Source organism: Chrysoperla carnea, chromosome 1, assembly GCF_905475395.1.
Source record: "Chrysoperla carnea chromosome 1, inChrCarn1.1, whole genome shotgun sequence".
Lineage (NCBI taxonomy): Eukaryota > Metazoa > Arthropoda > Insecta > Neuroptera > Chrysopidae > Chrysoperla > Chrysoperla carnea.
In genome coordinates, this window is record NC_058337.1 from 60,264,993 (window position 1) to 60,288,821 (window position 23,829).

The 23,829-nt window shown below is 31.9% G+C and overlaps 2 protein-coding genes across 2 annotated transcripts; both read right to left on the reverse strand.

Moving 5' to 3' along the window:
- Window positions 1-503: 503 nt before the first annotated feature.
- LOC123306056 lies at window positions 504-18,612 on the reverse strand. The gene is made up of 7 exons (XM_044887929.1): window positions 18,426-18,612; window positions 18,244-18,357; window positions 16,579-16,708; window positions 14,030-14,197; window positions 2,820-2,953; window positions 784-901; window positions 504-722 (listed from the first exon to the last, which is right to left on the reverse strand). Exons 1-7 carry the CDS (start codon window positions 18,610-18,612, stop codon window positions 524-526), a joined length of 1,050 nt encoding a protein of 349 aa, XP_044743864.1. The 3' UTR covers window positions 504-523.
- A 544-nt stretch (window positions 18,613-19,156) lies between these two features.
- Window positions 19,157-23,614, reverse strand: LOC123306065 (polycystic kidney disease 2-like 1 protein). The gene is made up of 6 exons (XM_044887941.1): window positions 23,554-23,614; window positions 23,065-23,217; window positions 22,818-23,008; window positions 21,103-21,233; window positions 19,381-19,471; window positions 19,157-19,307 (listed from the first exon to the last, which is right to left on the reverse strand). The coding sequence occupies exons 1-6, from the start codon at window positions 23,611-23,613 to the stop codon at window positions 19,157-19,159; spliced, it is 777 nt and encodes a 258-aa protein (XP_044743876.1). The 5' UTR covers window position 23,614.
- Between the last annotated feature and the right edge of the window lie 215 nt (window positions 23,615-23,829).

Sequence of the window (23,829 nt, forward strand, 5' to 3'; positions counted from 1 at the left end):
CAGTCAATTGTTTGTTTTCATTTTTTTCCGAGAATGTTTTACAAGACCGCTAGTTAAAGCTACCTGCAAATTTACAACTCTCTATCTTTTATAGTTTTGGAGAAAATGGGCACCAAACTTTGATCCTAATTTGGGCCCTTACACGGTTAAACAATGATATTTACATGATGTCAGAACATGATGTACCCCATCAAACTCTGCAACTTTAAACGAGCTATTAGCCATAATAGATTAAAATGGATCAATCTGTATATAAATTAAAAATATTTAAATTTTAAAAATAATTTTCTGGATATTTGTGCCAAAAATCACTTAAATATGCAGCTTTATTTTGACGGAAAAAGGGACAAACAAAGATATATATACCAGTAATTCATGTACTATGTACTTGTGATATTTATATGCCTAAATGTCAATCGAACTAGTGGTATATAAACAAATTAATATTGAAAATTATAATATTAGTATAGATTACATTGTAAGACACAATATAGGTAGGTAGATATTTTATATTTTTCTTTAGTTATGTTGAATCACTGCTTGTAGGATCAGAGTTTGCATGGCCTCCCGGTGATATATTACAACATTCAGACTGTGCATCAGATTCTTCCTTGACCATCCATTTATATTTAACACCCGATTGAAAAATTTTTAGTAGTTCATAAAGATTTGCAGTTGATAACTCTAGCAAAATCTCAATTTGATCCAATTGCGCTTGTAATCTATAAATTCAAAATTATGGATTTAGTAAAAACTTGAAATTTTCAAGTTAAAAATACTCACACTTCATATTCAGCGTAGGTAAAGACATGATATCGTGAATTAGCAAAACGTTTTTCTTTTTGTGCTCGAATGGCGTGTTTTTCTTTCGTGCGCAAGTGTCGTTCAACATCTTGTGGTACTACAAAAATATTTGACAAAAGTGATATTAATATTTTTTTCTTCTGCTTATTTATAGTTTACTATTGTAATCCAAAGGTAGCGGATTAGATTACCTTGCCACAAAAAAAATTAATTTAATTAATGGTTGTGATGGGAAGGTGTAGTGCATGGCAGGTATAGGTATACATGGAAAAGATGCACTCAGCCTGTCAAAATAATTAAGGAGCTGAGAAATGAACATATATGGTATCACAACGGGCTCGGCGGACTTAGTGTCTCTCTCGTGGACAGCCAATACAATCTAACCTAACCTAGCTTACGATTCCAATAAAATAGAGAAGGAGAGGGTTTTTCTATAGCTGCTTGGAGAATGTAAAATTGGGTATTTATCTTTTGTAGTTTAACGGTATCGCAAAAATAATGTTAGTAGAATTAATACCATAAATTGTTAAATTAAAAGTTAATAGTGTCTACGGAAGTTTAAATAAACTTGACATGAATCCAAGAAGTCTGGGTTCGAGTTCTGGTTCGAAGGTATTGTTTTCAATTCTCTTTAATTTAAATAAACAGTTTTAAAGTGATTGCCGTTAACCTGCCTGTCTATTTGAATTAATTGCAGAAACGATTGCATCTGTTCACATCATTATTTACTGAATTTAAAAAGTTTGTTCACATAACCTTTGGCTGTATAAACTTTCAGTGGTTTGTAGCAAAGAGCATAAGATAGAGAAGAAGGCTTCCATTATTGGCAATGTTAAGATATACGAAGTTCAACCTCTAGTAATTGGGTCCAGCCATAAACGCTTTTAATCTCCATAATTATGTTTAAAAAAATTCTGTTGCAGGGCATATTTTTGATCTAAGGAGCTCTGGGTTATGAGTGCAGCTCTATTCCTCTGCGTCACTCTGTGAAATAATATCATAAAAACATGTACTGATTCTGTTGTAAAGGCAGTAGTATTTACAGGACACAAACACCCAGATGGAATTCGTAACTGTATACGCGACGTTCTCCTATTTCTTATACTCATTGGTTTGTACTACTAGACCAAAATAGTTCGTATATTCTGTATGTAGTACATCATGTATCTCTGTGTCACAAAATATGCACGGATTAAATATATAGTACTCTATGTAATCCATACATTTTTTGTGCCACCGAGTGTACGTGGTACAGTGCATCAATATTATTGTAAAATAAGGTTCATATTTGTGTTATAATGAGTAAGACAAGCAGAGGCCATCTTAAATTAAGTCTCTTAACCATAATGGGCGCTGTGGTTTTTTCCCCTTCCTTTTTTGAATCTTCTTTAATTAACCTATCTCCCCTAAGTGGCGCCCATCTCATACAAACTTATATTTTTCTCCTTCTTCCAGGAATTTATTCTTTCTTAATAGTACAGTAAAAGATGTTACAAACAAATAAAAATAAAAGAAACCGCTCGCCTTTTGCTAAAACTTCATGGAATGTGTTTCTGAAGTGTCAAATATCATTAGTAAGGCATGAGTTAGTGGTGCAAAAGATTCTAACTCATGCCATACTAATGATTTTTGACACATAAAAAACACATTCCATGAGGTTTTAGCAAAATGCGAGCGGTTTATTTCATTTTCCTTTGTTAGTCGATTTTTTCAACACTTTTTACTGTACTATAAGTAATCACATGTATGAACTTGACTATATTTATATATATAATGAATGATTTGTTAAGTACTTTTCAATACTAATTTATTATTGTACGGTATGGTATGGGTCTCCCAAGACACTGCGGCCCCCGAGACAAGGACACACCTTAGTCAAAAACCAACATACATGAGGACTAAAAACTCCTTTGATGTGATTTTACGGTTTATGGTGCGAAGTATGATAAACCTCCGAATAATCTTTGAACTTAATTATTGGGAAAATCTTAAGAAACTTGTCAGTAATCACTTACATAATGGTATAAATTTTCTGATTTTTAAATCAGTTTCGATTTCATCAATTTGTTTTTGTGATATATGCTTTTGATTTGGTTTAATGTTATATTTGGAAAAGAACATTGAAATTTCTTCTCGTGTAAAATTCATTCTGAAAAGATTGAAGACATTTTTGTAAAACAATTACTGTAAAATTATTTGTAGAAATATTAAAAAGAGGATATTTTAAGGAAAAAATCTGAAATTTCTGAAGAGAAATGGAAAGTCTTCTTAAAATTTACTGAAAGGAAGGTACCTCTTGCTGAAAAGGAGGATATGAGGTGAATGTTATAGCACAATATTTTTTTGTATTTAAAATTGATGTTCAATTACCTTTTTAACAAATCATAAATTTCAGTGTAAGTCATGCATGAACATTTTTTCTTGTAAATTTTAACCAATTTTTTGCGTCTGCAAAAAAGATTATAATAAGCTCTGCTCAAAAAGTTTAAAGGAGTTACTTCTCTCGATCCAAATGATTCATTTTCTTTAATTAATTGGTATGCTTCACTTATGGTGGCTGTAACTAGATTCTGAAATAATATAATAACTGAATAACTTAAGAAGTTGTTCTTATTCTACTCATATTTTTAATGAAAAATTATATTATGAGTTATGAACAAGCATTGACTTGAGCCACATTGAAATCCAAGGTCTGTATTATAAGATAGTTCCGTTACAGAAATATTCATCGATTAAGTTAAAATGGCACACTCTTTACACGATATACTTAATAAGCCTAATGGTGGGTCCACACGATATAGACTATTGTTTGTACAGATATCTGTACAGACGGAAACCCTGAGTAAAAATTTTCATGTAAATATAATGACGAAATGTATGTGCAGCCTTATCATTAGTATAGGAATACTTCCAACTTCCGTGCTCAGACGTTTTTAAGTCAGACTTTACCATCATACCGACTTTTGTTTGCACTGATTTGTTGCGCCTACAAAGTTCTACAGAAGTCTGTGTGAAGAAGTCGTGTGGACCCACCATAAGACGGTTACCTTAAAAAATCTAGTGTTTCAGAGAATTCAAATATTTGAAGTTAACTAATTAGTAGAAAAGAATTGGTTTTATCTTAAAAGTGCTTACTGCCACTAAAAAGTAGAAGAGTACAAGAAACATAATTATAAAAATCGGACCAAAGACTTCATCTTCATTTCGCAAAGCATTGAAATCAAATTCACCGTGACACATTAGTAAAAGCGATACGCAAGTATCAAAAAGTGTTGAATATCCTTCAAGCTGAAAATATTTCTTAAAATCAAATTCTTAAATATTGTAACCACTTAGAATATCTTACTTACCGCTGAATGAAAAAGAAAAAATCCCCAAAATGAAAATGCAATATAAAAGGTCAAAATAAGCAAACCAAAATCATATACCTTGCAAGCTGCCTAAAATAAAGACACATGTTAAAGATCAATCAAAAATTATATCTTTATTTAAGAGAATTGAAAAAATTACACTCTGAGTCTAGAGCTCGTATGGCCGAACTGGCTAAAGCACTCGGCATGAATACAAGAGGTCCGGGATCGAATCCTGTTGCGAGTGTATTTGTTTCAATTCTCTTTAAGATTACTCGACAAGATATTTGTCTCTTTAGTTTACGCCATTGCATCATCAAACATCAATTATAGCCGAAAGGCTTTGACGTTAAAAAATTGTATACAAGATCTAGTACTTAAAACATATATCATAAAAAAATCATGCAAACAAGTTTGTGAAGGGTCATTGTTTAGCATGATTAAATGTGATAGCGGAAATGTGGCGGTTTTACGATGAAAGTCGAATAAGGTTACGAAAACAACTTTACGATTTCTTGGCAAATTAATTTGGGTATAAGGTTTCTCACAGCTTATAATTTACATATATACAACCACCGACCTTATATAACTTTTTTATAAATTACATGTTTGAAATGAGTTCGCTTACATTTTTCAGTGTTTTTACAACGAGATCCATTTTCTTAGTAAAGGTCATAAATTTGAAAACTTTACACCATGCAAGAAATATTACGATCGCACTCAGAACATCGTATAATTTGTTATATCGAGAAATATTGAAGTAAGATACATAGTACATATACTTATTTGAGTCTTCTAAGCGTTTTTTAACCATACTGGGAAAGAAAACTGCTTGCACGAATAGTATAAATACCATAATAAATGAAAACTGAAATACAATAATATTAACGCATAATTTTTGCTATTCCCATAAGAAATAGATATTTTGTAAATTTGACTTATTTTTACTTTTTCATTTGGTTTTTGGTTGATTTTTTTTTTTACTTTTTACCAAAGCAGTTGAGGAAAGTTGTCTGGGTGGTTTCGCTATGCAAGTCGACCCATAAAATTTTTTTCTATTAGATATATGTCGATATTAGATTTTTCTTGTTTTTCTTATTAAAATATTTTCATGCGAAGCATGTGTTTGGCAATCAGTGGCATTACTTATTACGAATGTACAGTGAGGTTCATGTTTGCTGCCAAAAGGGTAATTACATCTAGTAGCATATTTGGTTGAGATGTATGATAATGAGACAATGCCGATTGTTTCAATATCGGATTTGTGGCTCAATAAAAATTAGGGATGTTGAATTTGTTCCGATTGGGATGCTATTGTGTTTTTGGAATCATAATGAATCATATTATAAAATAAAAATATCATTTTTGAGTGAGAGAACGATGACCGGTGTGGAGAGTAAGTCTCTACTGTAATGCGAAATTTGATTAAATTATTATTTTAACGGTACATTACAGAACAAGCAAATGCTTAAAACGAGACTCTTTAATTTTGTGGATGACACTTAAAGTGGTACCTTAAATCTAAAACTATTTTTCGGTGATATTTGGAAAAAGGTTCGTGGAAATATTACGAATATGGCGGTGAGCTATTTCGTTTTCTCCAATTTTCGAGAATGATATTTTTATATCATTAAAAAATTTTTTTTTTATATTAGTGCGATTGCTGGCAGGGTTCTGTAGAACCTTACACGAGATATAGTTTTATTTCCTATCTAGTGCCTTATCCTGTATAACCGATTTTTGATGGTTTTTTTAGCTATCGAGAAGTTTTCCGCAATCCACATCTTCTGAATAAAAAGGAAAAAACTCTTTGCCTAAAGCTGTTTAAGGTAGCGAGTGTGAAACTAGCAAAAATTAATTCTATGGATTAAAAATACAAGAAATTATTCCTCTAGCTCTCACCTATACTTGTACGAAATTAAAAATTAGGAACGAAAAGTAAGTATGGCATGAAAAAAATATATATACCGATAATATAAAGACGTCAATCCAATTCCAAAAACCAGTAAAATATCTACTGCAACCGAAAAATTTCAATTCCCGAGCTTCTTCAAATGTGTAAATTATAATAAATATTATCAATCCTAATTCCAATCCAAATACAAAAAAATCAAATGCGGTAACATATTTTAAAACTTTTGTTGTGTGTATATTCCATGATGGAATGAATCCACCAGTGGGTGGAACTTCAAAAATAAACCTTAATACCAAAATAGCCATATATTATCATATACTCTTTAAAAATGCACCATATTTTTTGAATAATTAGCTTATGTCTGAATTTTAGCAATATATACTTTCTGAGATTTGATTTGATTTTATAATAAGACAAGTGAAAACAAACAATTGACTGAGTTAATTGTTGAAATACCATGCATAGTCAGTGTTGATTTCTTTATCACATCACACATACAAACATGTGACACATACATAACTGATAATCAAGTATAGTACATATTATAAAATTTTCGTCTAATTGGCGCCCCCACGTGTAAACAGTGATGTTTACTAAAAAATGTTTCAAACAAAAGTTGTTTAATTTTTGATAAGGAACATTTTTTACATTTAAACTTTTGTTCTATCTCTAACGGTTTACAAGATGGGTCCTACGGACCCAAGACCCAATTTAACGGACCCAAGACCTATGATACTCATTTACGAACTTGACCTCACTTTTTACGTCCTGAGTACGCTGTAAAAATTTCAGCTCGATATCTTTTTTCGTTTTTGAGTTATCGTGTCCACAGACGGACGGGCGGACGGGCGGACGGACGGACAACCGGAAATGGACTAATTAGGTAATTTAGTGAACACCTATGACAAATTTTTTTTCCTAGCCTCATTATTTTTAAGCGTTACAAACTTGGGACTAAACTTAATATACTATGTATATTTCATATATACATGGTATAAAAATTTTTTTCCTAGCATCATTATTTTTAAGCGTTACAAACTTGGGACTAAACTTAATATACTATGTATATTTCATATATACATGGTATAAATATAGTTTAAAAAACTAAAAAACACCCTTGTTGCTTGGTCTGAGTATACAGGGTGTTCTGTTATTGATAGCAGAAAAAAATACCAGTAAATTAAGCTTATCAAGACAAATGGAAAAGTCAGGTCAGGAGGTGATAGAGTAAAGTAAAGTGAAGTAAAGTAATGTAATAAGTATTAACTAATTGATAAGAATTAAATAAAGTTAATTGTCGATTTTAGTAAGAATAATCACTGAAAGTGTAAATAGTCTGTATTTTAAATAAGAAGAATATTTAATTGATTTATTTAAAAGTTTAAGTGTTTAATTTAAATTTTTGTACGTGCTTCATTCAGAGTAAAAAATTGTGTAGTTGGCAAATTGATTAATCATCAATTTTAATTAAAAAATAGACTCAATAGCTTACGTATATAAATTTTGCATTAATAAAAATTTTAAAAAAATTATTTTTTTAATAAATAGTGGAGTGCGCTAAAATTAATTGTACAGTGCAAAATATCTGTAAATAATTAATTAATATGGCTACCATCGCGAGTTTAAGCGAAATGCTCCAGAAATTTGCGGATGATTGCAGGGCTGAGTTTGGATGCTTAAAGAAAACTTGTAGTGAGACGAATGATAAAATCACTGCCATAGAGCAAGGTATCCTGGATTTGCAACAGGAAAATCAAGAATTGCGAGTAAAAGTGGAAACAATGGAGTCGAAAGTTGAATTTATGGAGAGACAATTAAAAAAGAACAACCTAATATATTTTGGAATAGATGAAGGTAATGAGGAAACTACCAACCATTTGGAACAAAAAGCTTTATCTTTAATAACTGATAAGCTACAAGTTAACATAAAACCTGACGATATTGCAAGCGTTTATCGTATTGGAAAGCGCAATGGTAGATTTCCTAGACCTGTCTTCATTGCTCTTGCTAGTTATAAGAAGAAGGTGGAAATAATCTCAAACAGGAGCAAGCTAAGGGGAACAGATATCTTTGTAAATGATGATCTAACGCCAAAGCAACGAGAGACTCGCAAAAACTTACAACTTCATGCTAAAAGACTGAGAGAGGAGGGTAAGAGAGTATCAATCAGAGGTGAGAAAATTGTGGTGCATGAGGATTCGTATGACGTTAATGAGCTAAATAAATCGTACAATGATGTGACAGCAGCTGATGAGGACCTTGGCCTAACACCAAATGCAGGCACGGCTGATGGTTTAAGAAGAGATGTTTTAGGGCGAACTCTCCGATCTAGATCCAATAAAAATCAACTACCAAAAAACTAATTGATTTAAAGAAAAACTTAAGTGTAGTGTTCTGGAATATAGAGGGTTTAAAATCTAAGTTACAGGACAATAGTATTATTAGTTATATAAAAAAGTTTTCTTTTATTTGTTTAGTTGAAACATGGTCACAAGGCGACTTGAAATTCGAATTAGATGGGTATGAATGTTTAGTTAAAAATAGAAGTAGAGTTGTAGAAAGAGGTAGATTTCCGGGTGGATTAGCGGTGTTCTATAGTTCGCAGTTTCAAAATAAAGTTACGGAAATTATTAGTAGTTTACAAGAGGTAATGTGGGTTTTATTTGAGGATTGTGACACAGTTTTTCTGTTGGGATTAGTTTACTTACATCCAGAAAGTTCGGTTTTGGCCAATATTGACTTTTTCAACCAGTTGCAAGAAGAAATAATAAGCTTGTCTCAAAGGTATCCAAAGGCAGAAATAATTATGGGTGGGGATTGGAATGCTCGAACTGGAAATGCAGAAGGTGATGATCAAACTGAAGTGGATAGATATTGTTGTTCTTTTGCGTATGATGTGTTAAATACTAAAATAAGGGACAGGAAAAGTAAGGATAAGGTTTTGAATAAATACGGTAAGCAATTTTTAAAATTTGTACGCGATTTAGATTTTATAATTTTAAATGGTAGAACTAAAAGTGATAAGGCGGGCGAGTTGACTTTTGTATCGAAAAACGGCTGCAGTTTAGTAGATTATGTTATTGTAACGCCCGCATTGTGGAACGACGGCATTGATTTAAAAGTGGGAGATGAAAGTCAATCACAGCATTTTCCTGTAGAGGTACAACTGAATTCGATAAAAACGGAAGGAGAAAAACGCTCAGTAGGATCTAAAATCAGGAAGTTTAAATGGAAGGAAAATGAGAGGGATAATTTTTTATGTAATTTGAATGGAAATGAAACTGAGTTATTTTTAATTGGCATAAAATGGATGCTTGAATCAAATGATATAACCAATACAGTTTTGCTTATGCATAAATGGTTTAGTTTCTTGGGAAGTGAAATGGAAAGTGAGTTTATTGTTCGAGCGCCAAATGCAAACAACAAAAACACTTGGTTTGATGCTGAATGTAAAAGCAAGAAGAAAGATTTAAAATGTAAATTACGAATCATGAGGAAAAATGTAAATCAGGAAAGCATTATAGAATATGTAGAATGTCGAAAATATTATAAAAATTTATGCAGAACGAAAAAACTAGAGCACGGATTAAAATATATTCAGGAAATACATGCAGCTTTAGAGGCAAAGGACAATAAAGGGCTCTGGCTGTTATTGAAAAATAATGATCATAGAGCCAATAATAATAATAATTTTAATAATATTGCACCTCATGAATGGATTCAACACTATCGGAATTTATACGGCGAACAGTGTGATTATGCGGAAGTTAACTTGGGGGAAATTAGCGATGAAAGAGAATATAACACTTACAGCGATGTTTTGGATGCAGCGATAAATATTTCAGAGGTTCGCTTGGTACTAAGTAATTTAAAATCAAATAAAGCTGGCGGCAGAGATGGTATTGTGAATGAATTTTTAAAGTGTGGGTTTTTGAATAATAATGAAGCTTTGATTATTTTTGTGAATTTATTAAACAAGTTGATGGAAGTCAAAATATTTCCAAAGGAATGGAATGTCGGTATAATTTGTAATTTATTTAAAGGCAGGGGAAGTGCACTGGATCCAAATAATTATCGAGGATTGACTTTAATGCCGAGTATCAGTAAAATTTACACTAAACTATTGTCAATGAGGATTCAAGAATGGGTTGAGACTGAACAGAAAATTTCTAAATATCAAACAGGATTTAGAGTGGGGTATGAGGTACTGGACAATTTACTAGTTATGAGAACATTGATTCAAAAAACACTTACATTAAAACGTAATAAATTGTATTGCTGTTTCATTGATTTTGAAAAGGCATTCGATTCTGTCGATAGAAATTTATTATGGAAAAAACTGTTAAAAATGAAAATGTCTGTAAATATGGTGGAAATTTTAAAGTCAATATATAAAGAACCTGGATGCTGTGTACGTATTGATAAATATCATGTGTCGGACGTATTTTACACTATGAAAGGATTAAGACAAGGATGCCAATTGTCTGCTATATTGTTTGTTTTATTTATCGATGATATTGTTGATCATATGGAAGGCCTTGAAACTATTTCTCCGTGTATCAAAGGGGATGAAATTAAAATTCTGTTATATGCCGATGATGCAGTTCTGTTGTCAAACTCAGTTGGTGGAATGCGAAGAGCTTTAAAAGGGCTTGAAGATTATTGCGACAAATGGAAGTTAACGGTTAATGTGAAAAAAACGAAAATGCTAACAATCCGAAATGGTAGCAAGCAGGGCAGGAACGAAAATTGGATGTATAATGGTTTCAAAATCGAGGTAGTTGATAACTTTCAATATTTGGGGCTTTTTATTTGTAGCAACGGAAAATGGGGTCTGCATCAAAGCAAAATGATTGAGAAAGCCAACAAAGCATTAATGGTGATTCGAAGAAAAATTTATAGCTATGAAAATTTTCCACCTAAAATTCTATTAAATATGTTTAGGGTGATGGTACTACCCATCTTATTATATGGGAAAGAAATTTGGGGTCTAGAAAAATGTGAAAAGTCTATCGGTATATTTGTTCATAGCTTTTATAAAGAAGTGTTAGGAGTTGCAAAATCATCACCAAACAGTGCGGTTAAGTTGGAGTTAGGGGAAATCTCGATCGAAGCTACTATACTACAACATCTTATAAACTATTATTGTCGAATTCATTTAAGCAACAAAATATTACAGAGAAATTGTTACAGCTTAAACGATACAACTGCAATAATTAAAAACAAATTATTGGAATTAGGATTTAATGCGATGGATGTAGCTCATGACAATTATTTGGAGATCAGGAAACATGTCAAGAGTACAGTGTATGAGTACTTCCTGAAAGAAATGCTATTGGATGTGAGGAATAAGGTTTCATTGCATTTGTATTCAAAATTGGATCACTATGAGGGTGGAGCAATGTATGTAAATTTAACAGACAGAGATGTAAGAAGAACTATTGCTATTTTCAGAATGAACAGGTTTGCTTGGGAAAATAAGAAAAACCGAAGCGGGGATAGGGTTTGTGTTCTGTGTAACGGAATTGAAACAATTGAACATCTTATAGAGGAGTGCTATGGGACAGTAGGGAATGAAAGAGACGATCTTTACAGTCGCGGATTGAATAATACGAAATTGATTTTGGACGCTAAGAATATTGCAGATCTTAAAGCAGTGTATAAATATTTGCGTTTCATCTTGGACAAGCGCTCACAATATCTTTGAATTTCAGTTTGCCTTGTTGTACTTGTGACCATATTTTATTTTATTTATTCATTTATTTCTGATTAGACATTTGGTTTAAAATTTATATTTTTCATGATGTTAATTTTTGTAATATGTTATCTTTCAGTTTTATTCTGATTTTTTGTGTATAAGTTATATAATGTTAACTATGTATTACTTTGATTAGCCAATTGGCATATCAATAAAGTTTATTATTATTATTATTAAATGGAAAAGCTCTTTACCAAATTTCGATCTGAGGCCTAATTTGGGATATGTGACTATGGGAAAAATAGAAGGATTTATGCATTCACAGGCCAATTTAACTCATTAAACGAAGAAGGTATCACTTAAGAATATAGAGGGGACTATCATGAAACAATAATTGATTGTAAATTGATTTAAACTAACTATTTTGTTATAAATAAAGACCACAAAAAAATAATACATATTTATCAAATTAATTCACCAATACAGAGACACTTAGATGTGGGAGGTATCAACATACGGAGGGGATTAAATTGTGTATTAATATTAGTGCCATGCACTCCAGATAAGTATCACAAATGTTTTAGCATAACACAATGCTCTATGAATTTTCATAAGAAATTATGTGATACTTAATTATGTGAATATTAATACACAATTAAATCCCCACCGTATGTTGATACCTCCCACATTTAAGTCTCTATATTGGTGAAATAATTTGGTAATATATATTATTTATTGTTGTCTTTGTTTATAACAAAATAGTTTTTTTAGTATTGCATACCCAATTAAATCAATTTCCAATCAATTATTGTTTTATGAAAGTCCCCTCTCTATTCTTAAGTGACATCTACTAATTTAATGACTTTGATAGGTCTGTGAATTCACAAAACTTTCTATTTTTCCAAAGCCACATCTCCCAATATTAGACTTCAGATCGAAATTTGGTAAAGAACTTTTCCATTTGTCTTGATAAGCTTAATTTACTGGTATAATTTTCTGCTATCAATAACAGATCACCTAGTATATGTATAGTATGATTATCGGTAGTAAAATAAATGTATATAACTGATGATGTCCTATGCATGTGTATGATATTAGAGAGTTACACACAAACATACAAACATACATACATACATGCGGGTTAAGCTAATATAAGCGTGTTAAAAATGTATTTATATTTTTCGTGTCCTGGATACTTTTATTTTTCAAAAATCCTGTTAATTTTCCCAATTTTTTATTGTTCACATCCAGATACAGTGGAATAAAAAAAATTACCTAGATGTGAACAATGAAAATTGGGAAAATACCCAGGGCAGGTAGAATATGAATACCTATAACATATCCAAATTTCAAATCGATACAGTAAAAAGTATAATCGCAGTGCTTGCAATTTAATTATAAGTTTAACCATTCTTATCTGGAACGGTTATTCTTTATAAATTTTGTTGCCACCAATGAATATTTAAGAGAATTCTTAAAAACAATGCCAATCAAAGAATAATTTCAATCAAAAATGTGTATAGAACAGAAATTAACCCGATTATAACTGTTATGATCAATAAATTTATCCCAACAAAATGTTTTAAAGGTGTATGTTATAAAAAGCAATTTTTAACTTCCCAGAGAAAGTTAATGTAATCAGGCCGATTTTGAAAATCTCCAGTTTTACATATTTCTGCGGTTTCAAGGTCGCAATATCCGAATCAAATCTTTTTAATGTGATGTGTGTGTGTGTGTGTGTGTGTGTGAGTGTGTGTGTGTGTGTACGTATGTGCGTATGTTCATATGTTCGTTCGGATTCTTTCGCTTCGATTATCTCGCGAACCAGTTATGACATTAACACGTGACTGGGCTTATTCGACGCGTAATCGCGTATTTCGCGTAAAGAGTTATCAGCAGAATTAGTTGAGCCGTTTTTTAATGGTAATAAAAAAACTTGAAAAAACTGAAAAAACAGAATCTGGAAAGTGGATAAAACACATCATTTATCTATGGAGATAATGATCGTTCCAGCATTAGCTGCAGTACATGTTCGAAAAATAATCTATGAAGGCTAACAAGACCTTTTTTTAATGTTTTTCCCCCTCTGGGAAGTTAGTCGTGTGGACTACAGGGGTCACACTCACACGACTTCAGTACCACACCGACTATGTACTGTTGTGTATTTATCAGTGACAATTAATTTAAACTGATGAACACCGAGATTATAACCACTGCGTAACTTACTTAATAAAACAAAAACAGTTTAAATTAATATTATACAAATTGTAATGTAAAATGACAGTTCGAACACCTCTGGCTACCCACAAACTATTTTGTAAAGCAATTATGTCAGCTAATGCTCCACTGCTCGACGGTAGATCAATTAAACTGCCCACTCGGGGGTACCAAGCTAATTTTCCATTTGCATAATCGGGTCCTTCATCAAGTCTAGAGAACATGAACAATTATTTTTCTTAAGTACCTACTTGTAGCAGAATTTAAAGTGAAAATTGACTTTAGTTCGATTAATTGGAATCGTTTTTTTTATTTGCCACTCTTCTTCGTTCTAGACCCTTTTCAAGTTAGCGATGTAGGTAAAATGACAAAAAAAAAACAGTTTTTTCCGCTTGAATCCTTCGGATATCATTATATTGTATATCTATTTATATAAAGAAGTTCCTTCTCAGAAATTTACACTAGCCGGAAACCCACAATAAGAGTTAAAAGTAAATGCTTAAAATGATGGTGACCCAGTGAATTATGTATTTGAACGTCTTTATTTTAAACCATTAACAAGTATTAAAGATATTAATTTCAATCAAAAGTCAATTTTCCGCTTAGTTAAATTTTACCTCTTCATTTTTCTTTACCTTGCTGGGGTACCAAATTGTTGTCGATCGTCCACAACGCTTGGTGAATAATACGAAAAACATTTATTAAAATAATTTTTTACAGCTGGAAAAATTTTACAACTGTTGTTCCAAACAGATACCTACAGGAACATTAATGAATGGCTATTATGTTGTTGAATAACTTTTAGGTGGGCTTAGCCGATAACATCACTGCAGACCAAAATGGCTGCTAGCCAGTGCCATTTCACAGATAGTTAAAGTTAATTCATTTATGAATGCTAAAGAACAAAGCGCTCGTATCGACCGTTGCTTGGTTAATATAGCACCCCACCCTTGTGAAAATATTTCAAGCAAATGACTAAAATAGTTTTAATAATTCTGAAAAACTCTTCTTTTGCATTTGTAAGATTTTCTTTTGTCTGAAATATTTCGACATGGGCATGTATCTGAAAGAAAATATAGATTGCCCATGGATAGAATGTCCATAGGTTAGGTTAGAGTGGGTGTCCTGGAATGGGACACACTTAGACCATAGGGTCCGTTGTGATACCGAAAGAGGGTTGACCCATCCCCAGCCAATACTTCATGAACCACTTGGAGCTGTTTAAGAACAGCAGGAGTGCTTTGACGTCGACGGACTTTAGGTTGGAGAGGTCGTCAAAGAGAGGCTGGCTCAAGTAAGTCCATCTCCTCATGGCAAGAGCTGGGTAGAGAAGATGTGACATTGTCTCCTCCTCCTCACTACTGTCATAGCTCCTGCATTAGTCGTGATACACTACCGGGCCCAGACGTTCAGAATGCCTGCCACCCAAGCAGTGTCCTGTGACAACTTTGCTAACAGAGGCCCTTGTAGTACCACAAGTACGTTCCTTCCTTCAACTAAGATTGGCCTTTTTGAAGATATCCTCTTTGAAGAGCAACTTGCAGTACGCTAATGGAACTTCCGGATATTTATTGATACTTGTGTCCGGCAGCATTGTGCCATTTCAGGCAAGTTCGTTAGCTTCACAATTTCCTGGAATGCCCCCGTATCCCGGTACCCATACCAGGTTTACATTCATTTGTTCCGCCAGCTCATTTAAGGACGTACGGCATTCCTATGCTACCTTTGACGTTAGATAGACTGAGCTGAAGGATTTAAGAGCTGCTTGGCTGTCGGTGAAGATTGTAATGTCCCTGCACCTAAGGGTGTTCAGTCTTATACATTCACATACCTCATGAATATTTATCACTTCCGCTTGATACACGCTACAGTGATCCGGCAGCCGAAATAAGAGACGCAGATCGAAATTTTCAGAGAAGATCCCACAACTCACCCTCTTCTCTAACTTACATCCGTCGGTATAAAATACGACGCCCTTTGGCTTAACCAGGTTCTCCTCCCAATCCTGTATAGAATGTCAATACTAACCAAGCAGTAATGAGCGGTCACTTCAGCTAACCATTGAGATTATTATGGGAAGAAGACTAAATATAATACAAGATGGTCATAGATTTGAAACGAATGGCTGACAATAGTATGAACTCTCTTTTATTTTTATTTTTAGATTGTTTTAATTAAATACGTGGACTTGGAAAAAATTAAAAAAAAAGAAGTTTATTAATATTCACCGTTTGAATTCTCACTTTACTAACAGCTTTGTTTTCATATAAAAAATTTCTATCTTCTGATGAGGCTTTTACAGCTATGCCTCTACTTTTATACCAAGTATCAGTAAAAACCTGCGGTACAAATACCTGTGTCATCCACTTAAAAAGTGCAAAATAAGTACAAGTTAATAAGGTAATAAAATTTCAGAAAATTAGAATAAGTATAGCCTGAAAACTGAGTAGGTATATAGCCTTACAATTACGACATTTTAAAATTCCAACTGTTAATATTTAACAATTTCAAATACAAAAAATAACGTATCCTATAGAGAACAAAATATCCGTACTCAATTTTAGGCGGTTTACTACAAGGAATTTACGTTATACATGGCGGCCGCATCTATTATGTCAACATACTTCAAATGAATGTCATTAGAAATAAAAGAAGTTTCTAGAAATGCTTTTTCCATAGCATGAGTCAAATCATATTGGTTTTCGGGATGAACCGTGAAAAAAACTAAAAAAAATATCAATTTTTTATTGGTACTTGTATACAAACAGTCTCAAAAATTCTCAATTAAGCTCATGGATGAAATGATTAATTAAACTTATTTACAGCTAATATGATAAAGTGCATATTTCTCAGCCAATTTATATAATAAGTGGTAAGTAGTTAAGTAGTTAAGTGGAAGGACTGGTTCGGCAGTGCCAACATATAATTGAAGGCATACGGTCTATGGTGTTAGTCTGATTGTGAGGATTTGGGAAGCTAAACAGTGAATGTTTAACAGTGGATGTATTTAATCAAAGTTTGGAGGGGTGACCTACATCCAAAATTACTACAAAAAACTCTAAATCTTATACATCTTCTAAACTTACAACTCCAACACACTATACAAAGTGTTTTTTGTCCGTAAGGCCACGATAGGCAGCGTACAAAACTTAATTTACAAAGAAAGGGAGTGTAGGAGCGTAATAAAAACTTAGTGTTTACAATAATATAATACAATAACATAAATAAGAGTTTTTTTTATAGTAATTTTGCATGTTGGTGACTCCTTCACACTATGATATTATTTGATATTGTTAATTAGCTCGTAAATTAGGCATAAGATCAAATAAGTCAATTATAGAAGACCCTATATTTATGTATATATACAGGATGTATATATACATAACTATGGTGATGGCTGGATGCACTATACCAGCCATCACATAAATTATTTAATAGCTTTAGTATACCCACAACCACAATGAAATTTCAAATAAATATGATTTAGTTAAATAAAATTTATTCTTTATGGAAAAATTGATTACACAAAGATTCACTGAAAGTATAAAATATTTGTAGTACACCCACAATTTTAATACCAAACTTTGGATCAGCAAGCTTTTTCTCGTCTTAAAATTTGCAACCAAAATGAAATATTTTAAGATAAGTAAATAAATATGATTCGGTTTAAATTCATGTATTATGTATAAATTGATTACGTAAGTATTCACTTAAGTATCAAATATTTGTAGAACCCCCAAGTAGTATAGGCTGAGAATTTTTATATAAAAAAAATTAACCCGTCGAGTTTTTCAACGCGATAATTAGAAGAATGTTAATTTTTAAGAAAAAATTGGAGTGTAGGAACTTAAAAAAATCGGAAACGTGAAATAACCGTTATTTTGCAAAAAAAAAGATGGAAAAGGGATTTTAATTAAAAAAAAAAAAAACGAAAAATAGGAAGTTGTAGTGCTTAAAAAGGACAAAAAATGAAACTAGCTGAAGTCAAATCCCTTGTGAACTTCTCGATAATTTTTTTGCCATTTATTTGCCTTGGTTTATGGGCTCCAATTGTAACCTTTTTTTAAGTTTCCGCACAATTTACAAAAATGCAAAAATAGGTGCTTCAGAAAGGCCGTGCGAGATCGGTAACAAAGCATTCTACGATTATATTATTTATAATGTTCGTTATTCCATCTGTTTGAAAGTAGATAACCAAGGATAAACATCTGCTGATCATAAATAAGACAAAAATGAGCTTATATTTTGAAATAGCTTACCAATCATCAAAACGATTAAATAAGCTAAAAATATAGCCAACTCTGTTAAAGTACATTTAACAATTTGCTCATTATTATCACCAACATAACTCATTTCACTCGTAATCCAAGCACCTATTTACATAAAAACTTATTTTTCGTCAAGTAAAAATATTTATTTTAAATCATTTATACTTACTTACCTTTAAGTATTACTTTTGGATTAACTCTCATTTTGTGATGTTTTGAATTTAAGGGTCCTGATTTGTAAAATATTCTACTGATACTTGAATCCGGGGATGGTGGCCGTTTATGTGATTCATTATGTTCTCGAACATCAATATCATTCAGAGGTCGTCGAAAACTCGGTAGCGCTTGAGATCGACGCATATTATTGTGAATAATATATCCTTTTAATTGGTATATTTAATGTAAAATAAATTGCAGCAGTAAAAACTATTTTCTAATATTTTTTTAAATTGGTATATTAAATATAAAAAAAATTACGCCAGTAAAAATTATTTGCAAAAAATGGCAAAATATATTGTGGCGATTATGGTCAAATGATAGAAATAAATACTTGGTTACCAAAGAAACGGTTTGATTGGATTCTAGGTAAATTAAAACAGGGAGATCACATGTCAACGCTGCTAACACAAATCTAGGTATATTTTCTCACAATCAACTATGGCAAAACTTTTTGGTCACTGCTACACCTCAAGCTTACAAAAACTAATGGAATGAAATTTCAATTCTTAAAAAGCCAATGATGAAGTCATAACTTACTTTGGTTAAAAAAATCGAAACAATTAGCATTTAGAAAAATAGACATATTTTTATTCCATAAAAGATACAAATAACAATGATTGATGTTCTGTATTTAAACGTTCGGTTAAATACACTTATAATTGCATTTATTTTATATTTTCAATTCTTAAAAAGCCAATGATGAAGTCATTGAAGCATGAGCAGAATAATCATTTGAGCCTTCGGTGAGAACATGTGCTAATTCTTCATGGAGTTTAGTTATTTGTTCGATTGCTAAGTCTATTAGCAATTCAATGTGATTCAATTGAGCTTGTAAACTGTGATTTAAAATTTATAGTATATTAGGAAATATTTGTAAACAGTCACTTCAGACGTATTCCAAATACTTACTCTTCGTATTCTTCTTTTGTAAGAACGTGAAATTCACCTGAATTTTTTTCGTATTTAATGGATTGGATTACCGTAGTTTGTGTGGCTGGTACTAAAAAATTAAATAATATTATTGAGGGCCTAAAAATACACAGTGAAGAGTTGAACCGGTTCGAAGAAAGTCTAGAAACGCAGAGCCCTTATACAAAATAATACTACATATACTAGTCGAAACATCACTAAAAATTATTAAGTGTAAGTGTAAAAAACAAAATCAAACTGTCAGATTAAGGTACAGCTTGACGCCAGGGCATCAAGTCGAACCTCCAGTATGAAAATCTGACGCGCTCTGGTTACTATACATATCGATTTTTTTTTTGCATTTTCAAAAGTGCACCATGAGTTTTAGTCACCTCCAAATTATCAGTCTAAGATATGGGAGCTTTCTGGGAGTCCATTTAAAGCCCCCCCCCCCCCCCACATAAAAATCTGACGCGCTCGAATTTTTTTTTCTTCCATTTATAACCCTTCTGTATGACCACCTCCACCGCCCAAACCGTCGTATTAATATATTTTCATTATCAGATAAGAGAAGCGTAGCAGAATTACAGTTTCAATACCTGACGCGCTCAGTGTACGCCATGTGCCTGTTTTTTTTTTTTTTTTACATTTTCTAAGTCCTTTAAGTCCTCCCAACATCGCTAATTTAAACAAGTGAAAACAAACAATTGACTGAGTTAATTGTTGAAATACCATATATAGACAGTGTTGATGAAGCAATCGTTTGTTTTTTGACGTCACGTTAATAAAAAAAGATATCCACTTTTAAATAGCTACACACACACTGATATTCCCATATTAATGCATATACTATAAAATTTGCACCTAATAAGCGCCCTCGTGGGTAAACAGTGAAGTTTACAAGAAAATTTTTCAAACAAAAGTAGTTTATTTTTTTATAAAGAACATTTTTTACGTTTAAACTTTCGTTCTATCTCTAACGGTTTACAAAATGGGTCCTACGGACCCAAGACCCAATTGCCCCATATTGCTCATTTACGAACTTGACCTCAGTTTTTAGGTCCTGAGTACGCTATAAAAATCTCATCTTGATATCTCTTTTCGTTTTTGAGTTATCGTGTCCACAGACGGACGGACGGACGGACGGACAACCGGAAATGGGCTAATTAGGTGATTCTATGAACACTTATACCAAAATTTTTTTCGTAGCATGAATATTTTTAGGCGTTACAAACTTTGGACTAAACTTAATACACTATGTATATTTCATATATACATGGTATAATAAACTTAATATACTATGTATATTTCATATATACATGGTATAAAAAGTTATAGGACGCTTTTTTCTTAAAATCATCTAAGCTACAAAATAGATATCGCCGACGCTCGAGTTACTACACATTTAGCATCCCTGGGCTATTCTTCGTCCCTGGACAACCCTATTATTAAATGTATTTATTTATTTCTGATAATTGTTATCCAGCTGTTGAAGCAGTACAACAACAAAACCGCAATATTAGTGTGAAAACTTAAAATTAACTTTCATTGTGATTTTTCACTTTGTGATAAATTTTTTGTGTAAATTAAACTGATGCATAAGCTAGGTACTACCTCTATCATATTGAGATATGTTAGAGTCGAACGAATGAAAATGTGAAAAATCGCCAATCATTTGTTAATCACACAATAAAATAAATTATGAAAAACAGCTAAACGTACTTTTTTGTTGAAATGAAATTAGTTCTAATTTTTTCTTGACAGTTTTCATGTATTTACTACACAAAGGCACGTCTGGAAATATTTCGTATTTGGATAAAAACATAATAATCTCTTCGTCATTGAAGTTAGATCTACAATTAAAAGGTCATTGTTTAAACTTGATTTGATATTTATATTATTCGATTCATATTGACAAATGTTGCTCTCAATATGCTTTCGATTTCCCCTTATCTTGTTTCATATCGTATATACGATGGGTGTATAATTGTATACAAATGATAGTGGTGAGTACTCGTCCGTCATGCATATGTATACCATCCACTCCACCAGCCTATCACATTAGCTATAAATATTATCGAAGAAACAGTAACAGAAAGTAACAGTGTGCAGTCCGCCACCAAATTAGCAAAGAGTAACATTCACTAGCTAATTCTTACTGATGATGACTACTTGGTAGTCGAAAATACGTATTTTAAAAATACAAAAAACTGATCTAGGAATTGGGGCAAAAATCGAAATTTATATCACATTAGCTGTTACGAAGTTGTTAACTCTTTTCTATTCTATACATGAAAGATGAGATTTTCACCAATCAACCTGAAATAAGGTCAACTGAACAGAATACCTTGGATAATTTTATTTCGTACATCACAAACTTTCCAGAAAATCGGAAAAGCACCATTTTTTAGAGAGGATTAGAAATGCAATTTTTTTTTCGGAAAACCGCATCTTTCCAGCATGTCTAGAAATCCCTTAGAATTTGTATAGACCAGCTAGTGAGCCAGCTGATCTTTCGACCTTCGTCGCCCTCTATCTCAAAAACGATTGAACACGGATGAAAAAATGTCTCAAATAATTTTTTTGTTTTACAATATTTATAACAGAAGTTAATATTAATGGGGCAATAGAAACCGAGATAATCGTGGAAATGATTATTTTACCTCTGACCTCGAATAACTTACGACGCAGACACGAATTTTTATGAAACTTTTGAGAAAACTTTTAGAACACCAAAGTGAAGCTATATACGAAAATTCAACTTATTATCTCTCATTCCGAGGTTGATCCATTATAAGACTGTGCTAATATGGGAATTTTTTAAAACCTTTACAAAAATATAAGTACAAACTCTATTATCTAGTAATAAACAAAATCACAAAAGATAATACGATATTATTTAAATAAAGAATATTCAATATTTGCATTCTAGTCGTTTGATTAATTTCAATCGCGTTAAATTAATCGTGCTAAAAATCTTTTATATTATTACTCTAGCAAGATTTTTTCTGTCCCATTCTTATACCCTTATTTTAGTTATTCCTTTATCAAATTTCACTTCTGCACCTCTCATTTTCAAGCTTATTATGTCTTGATTTGACGAAAAATATACTCACAGTCTAAAAATGTACCGCTTAGGAAAAAACACGCTAGACAAATATCGAAAAAATATCTATCATAAATTTAAATAATAAGTTTATTGGGCAAACATGTTCGTTTTTACAGATGCTCCCCTAATACACTAGACATATAATACTCAAAACATTAGGAAAACATGTGAGTTTTTACAGATGCTGTCCTAATACTCTAGACCTAGACATATAATTAAGAATTTTTTACTCTTTTCACCACTTTTCTACGAAATTTGTTGTTTGTTGTTTTTAGCCAAGGAATTCCGCACGAGTCTAATTAGTAATATAATTATTTTTATTAGATACCTTTTAAGTAATGAATATATTTCATTATATGTAGTGTCTTCCGATTGTTGAGGTTTTTTTACTGTTCTTAGACATCGGCAAAACAAATTATAATAAGCGCGTTTCAAAAATGATTTCGTCGTAAGTTCCTCTGTTCTATGCTTGAACATTGTTTTTTGAAATGCTTCGTTTATTATGGCAATGGCAACATTCTGAAATAGAGCCTCTTTTAAGCTTTCCTAATTTTGCTATTTCTTTAACGACTTACCGCCAATATAAAATACATTATAAATATGTATCCACCCAAAAAAATCGGTCCCAGTAACCAATCAGCTTCGCAAACATCTTTATATTGAAAGTCTCCAGCAAATATCCTTATTAAAGTAGCGCCTGTATCCAATATTGTAGAATATCTCTTTACCTTCGAGAAAAATTATTGAATTCCATAAAGGGTGTCCACAAATGAAGTTTAGGTAGAAAAGGGCAGAAAAAATATTTTTAAAAGATCATTTTGCATTCATTCGATAATTAGGTGAAAATTTTGTAGTATGGAATATTAATATGGGAATATCAGTTATGTGTGTGTGGCTGTTTAAGAACAAACGATTGTGTCATCAAAACTGTCTTCACATGGTATTTCAACAATTAACTCAGTCAATTGTTTGTTTTCACTTGTTATGTTGAGATTTTGGCATAAAAATAAATAAAAATTATATTTTGTCTATAAATTAAGTTAAACAATTTATTTGGCACTTACGATATGACCAAATAGGACTCTTCCACTTAAGGTAAATCCACCAAAAAAAACTACCATCATAAAAGATAATTGAAATAAGTGCCCCACACACTAAAATAAATATTGGGTTTAATTTGTATATAGTTACTTATTTGTTCGAACCATAAGTAATAGTATTTTATTCAAATTTTGTTAGAGGCTAATTATAGCTACACTTAAGTGATCGAGCGAGTTAAGGCCCAATCGAATTTAACCACTTGACTATTTAGACTTAGTTTGCGGGTTCGAATCCAGTCT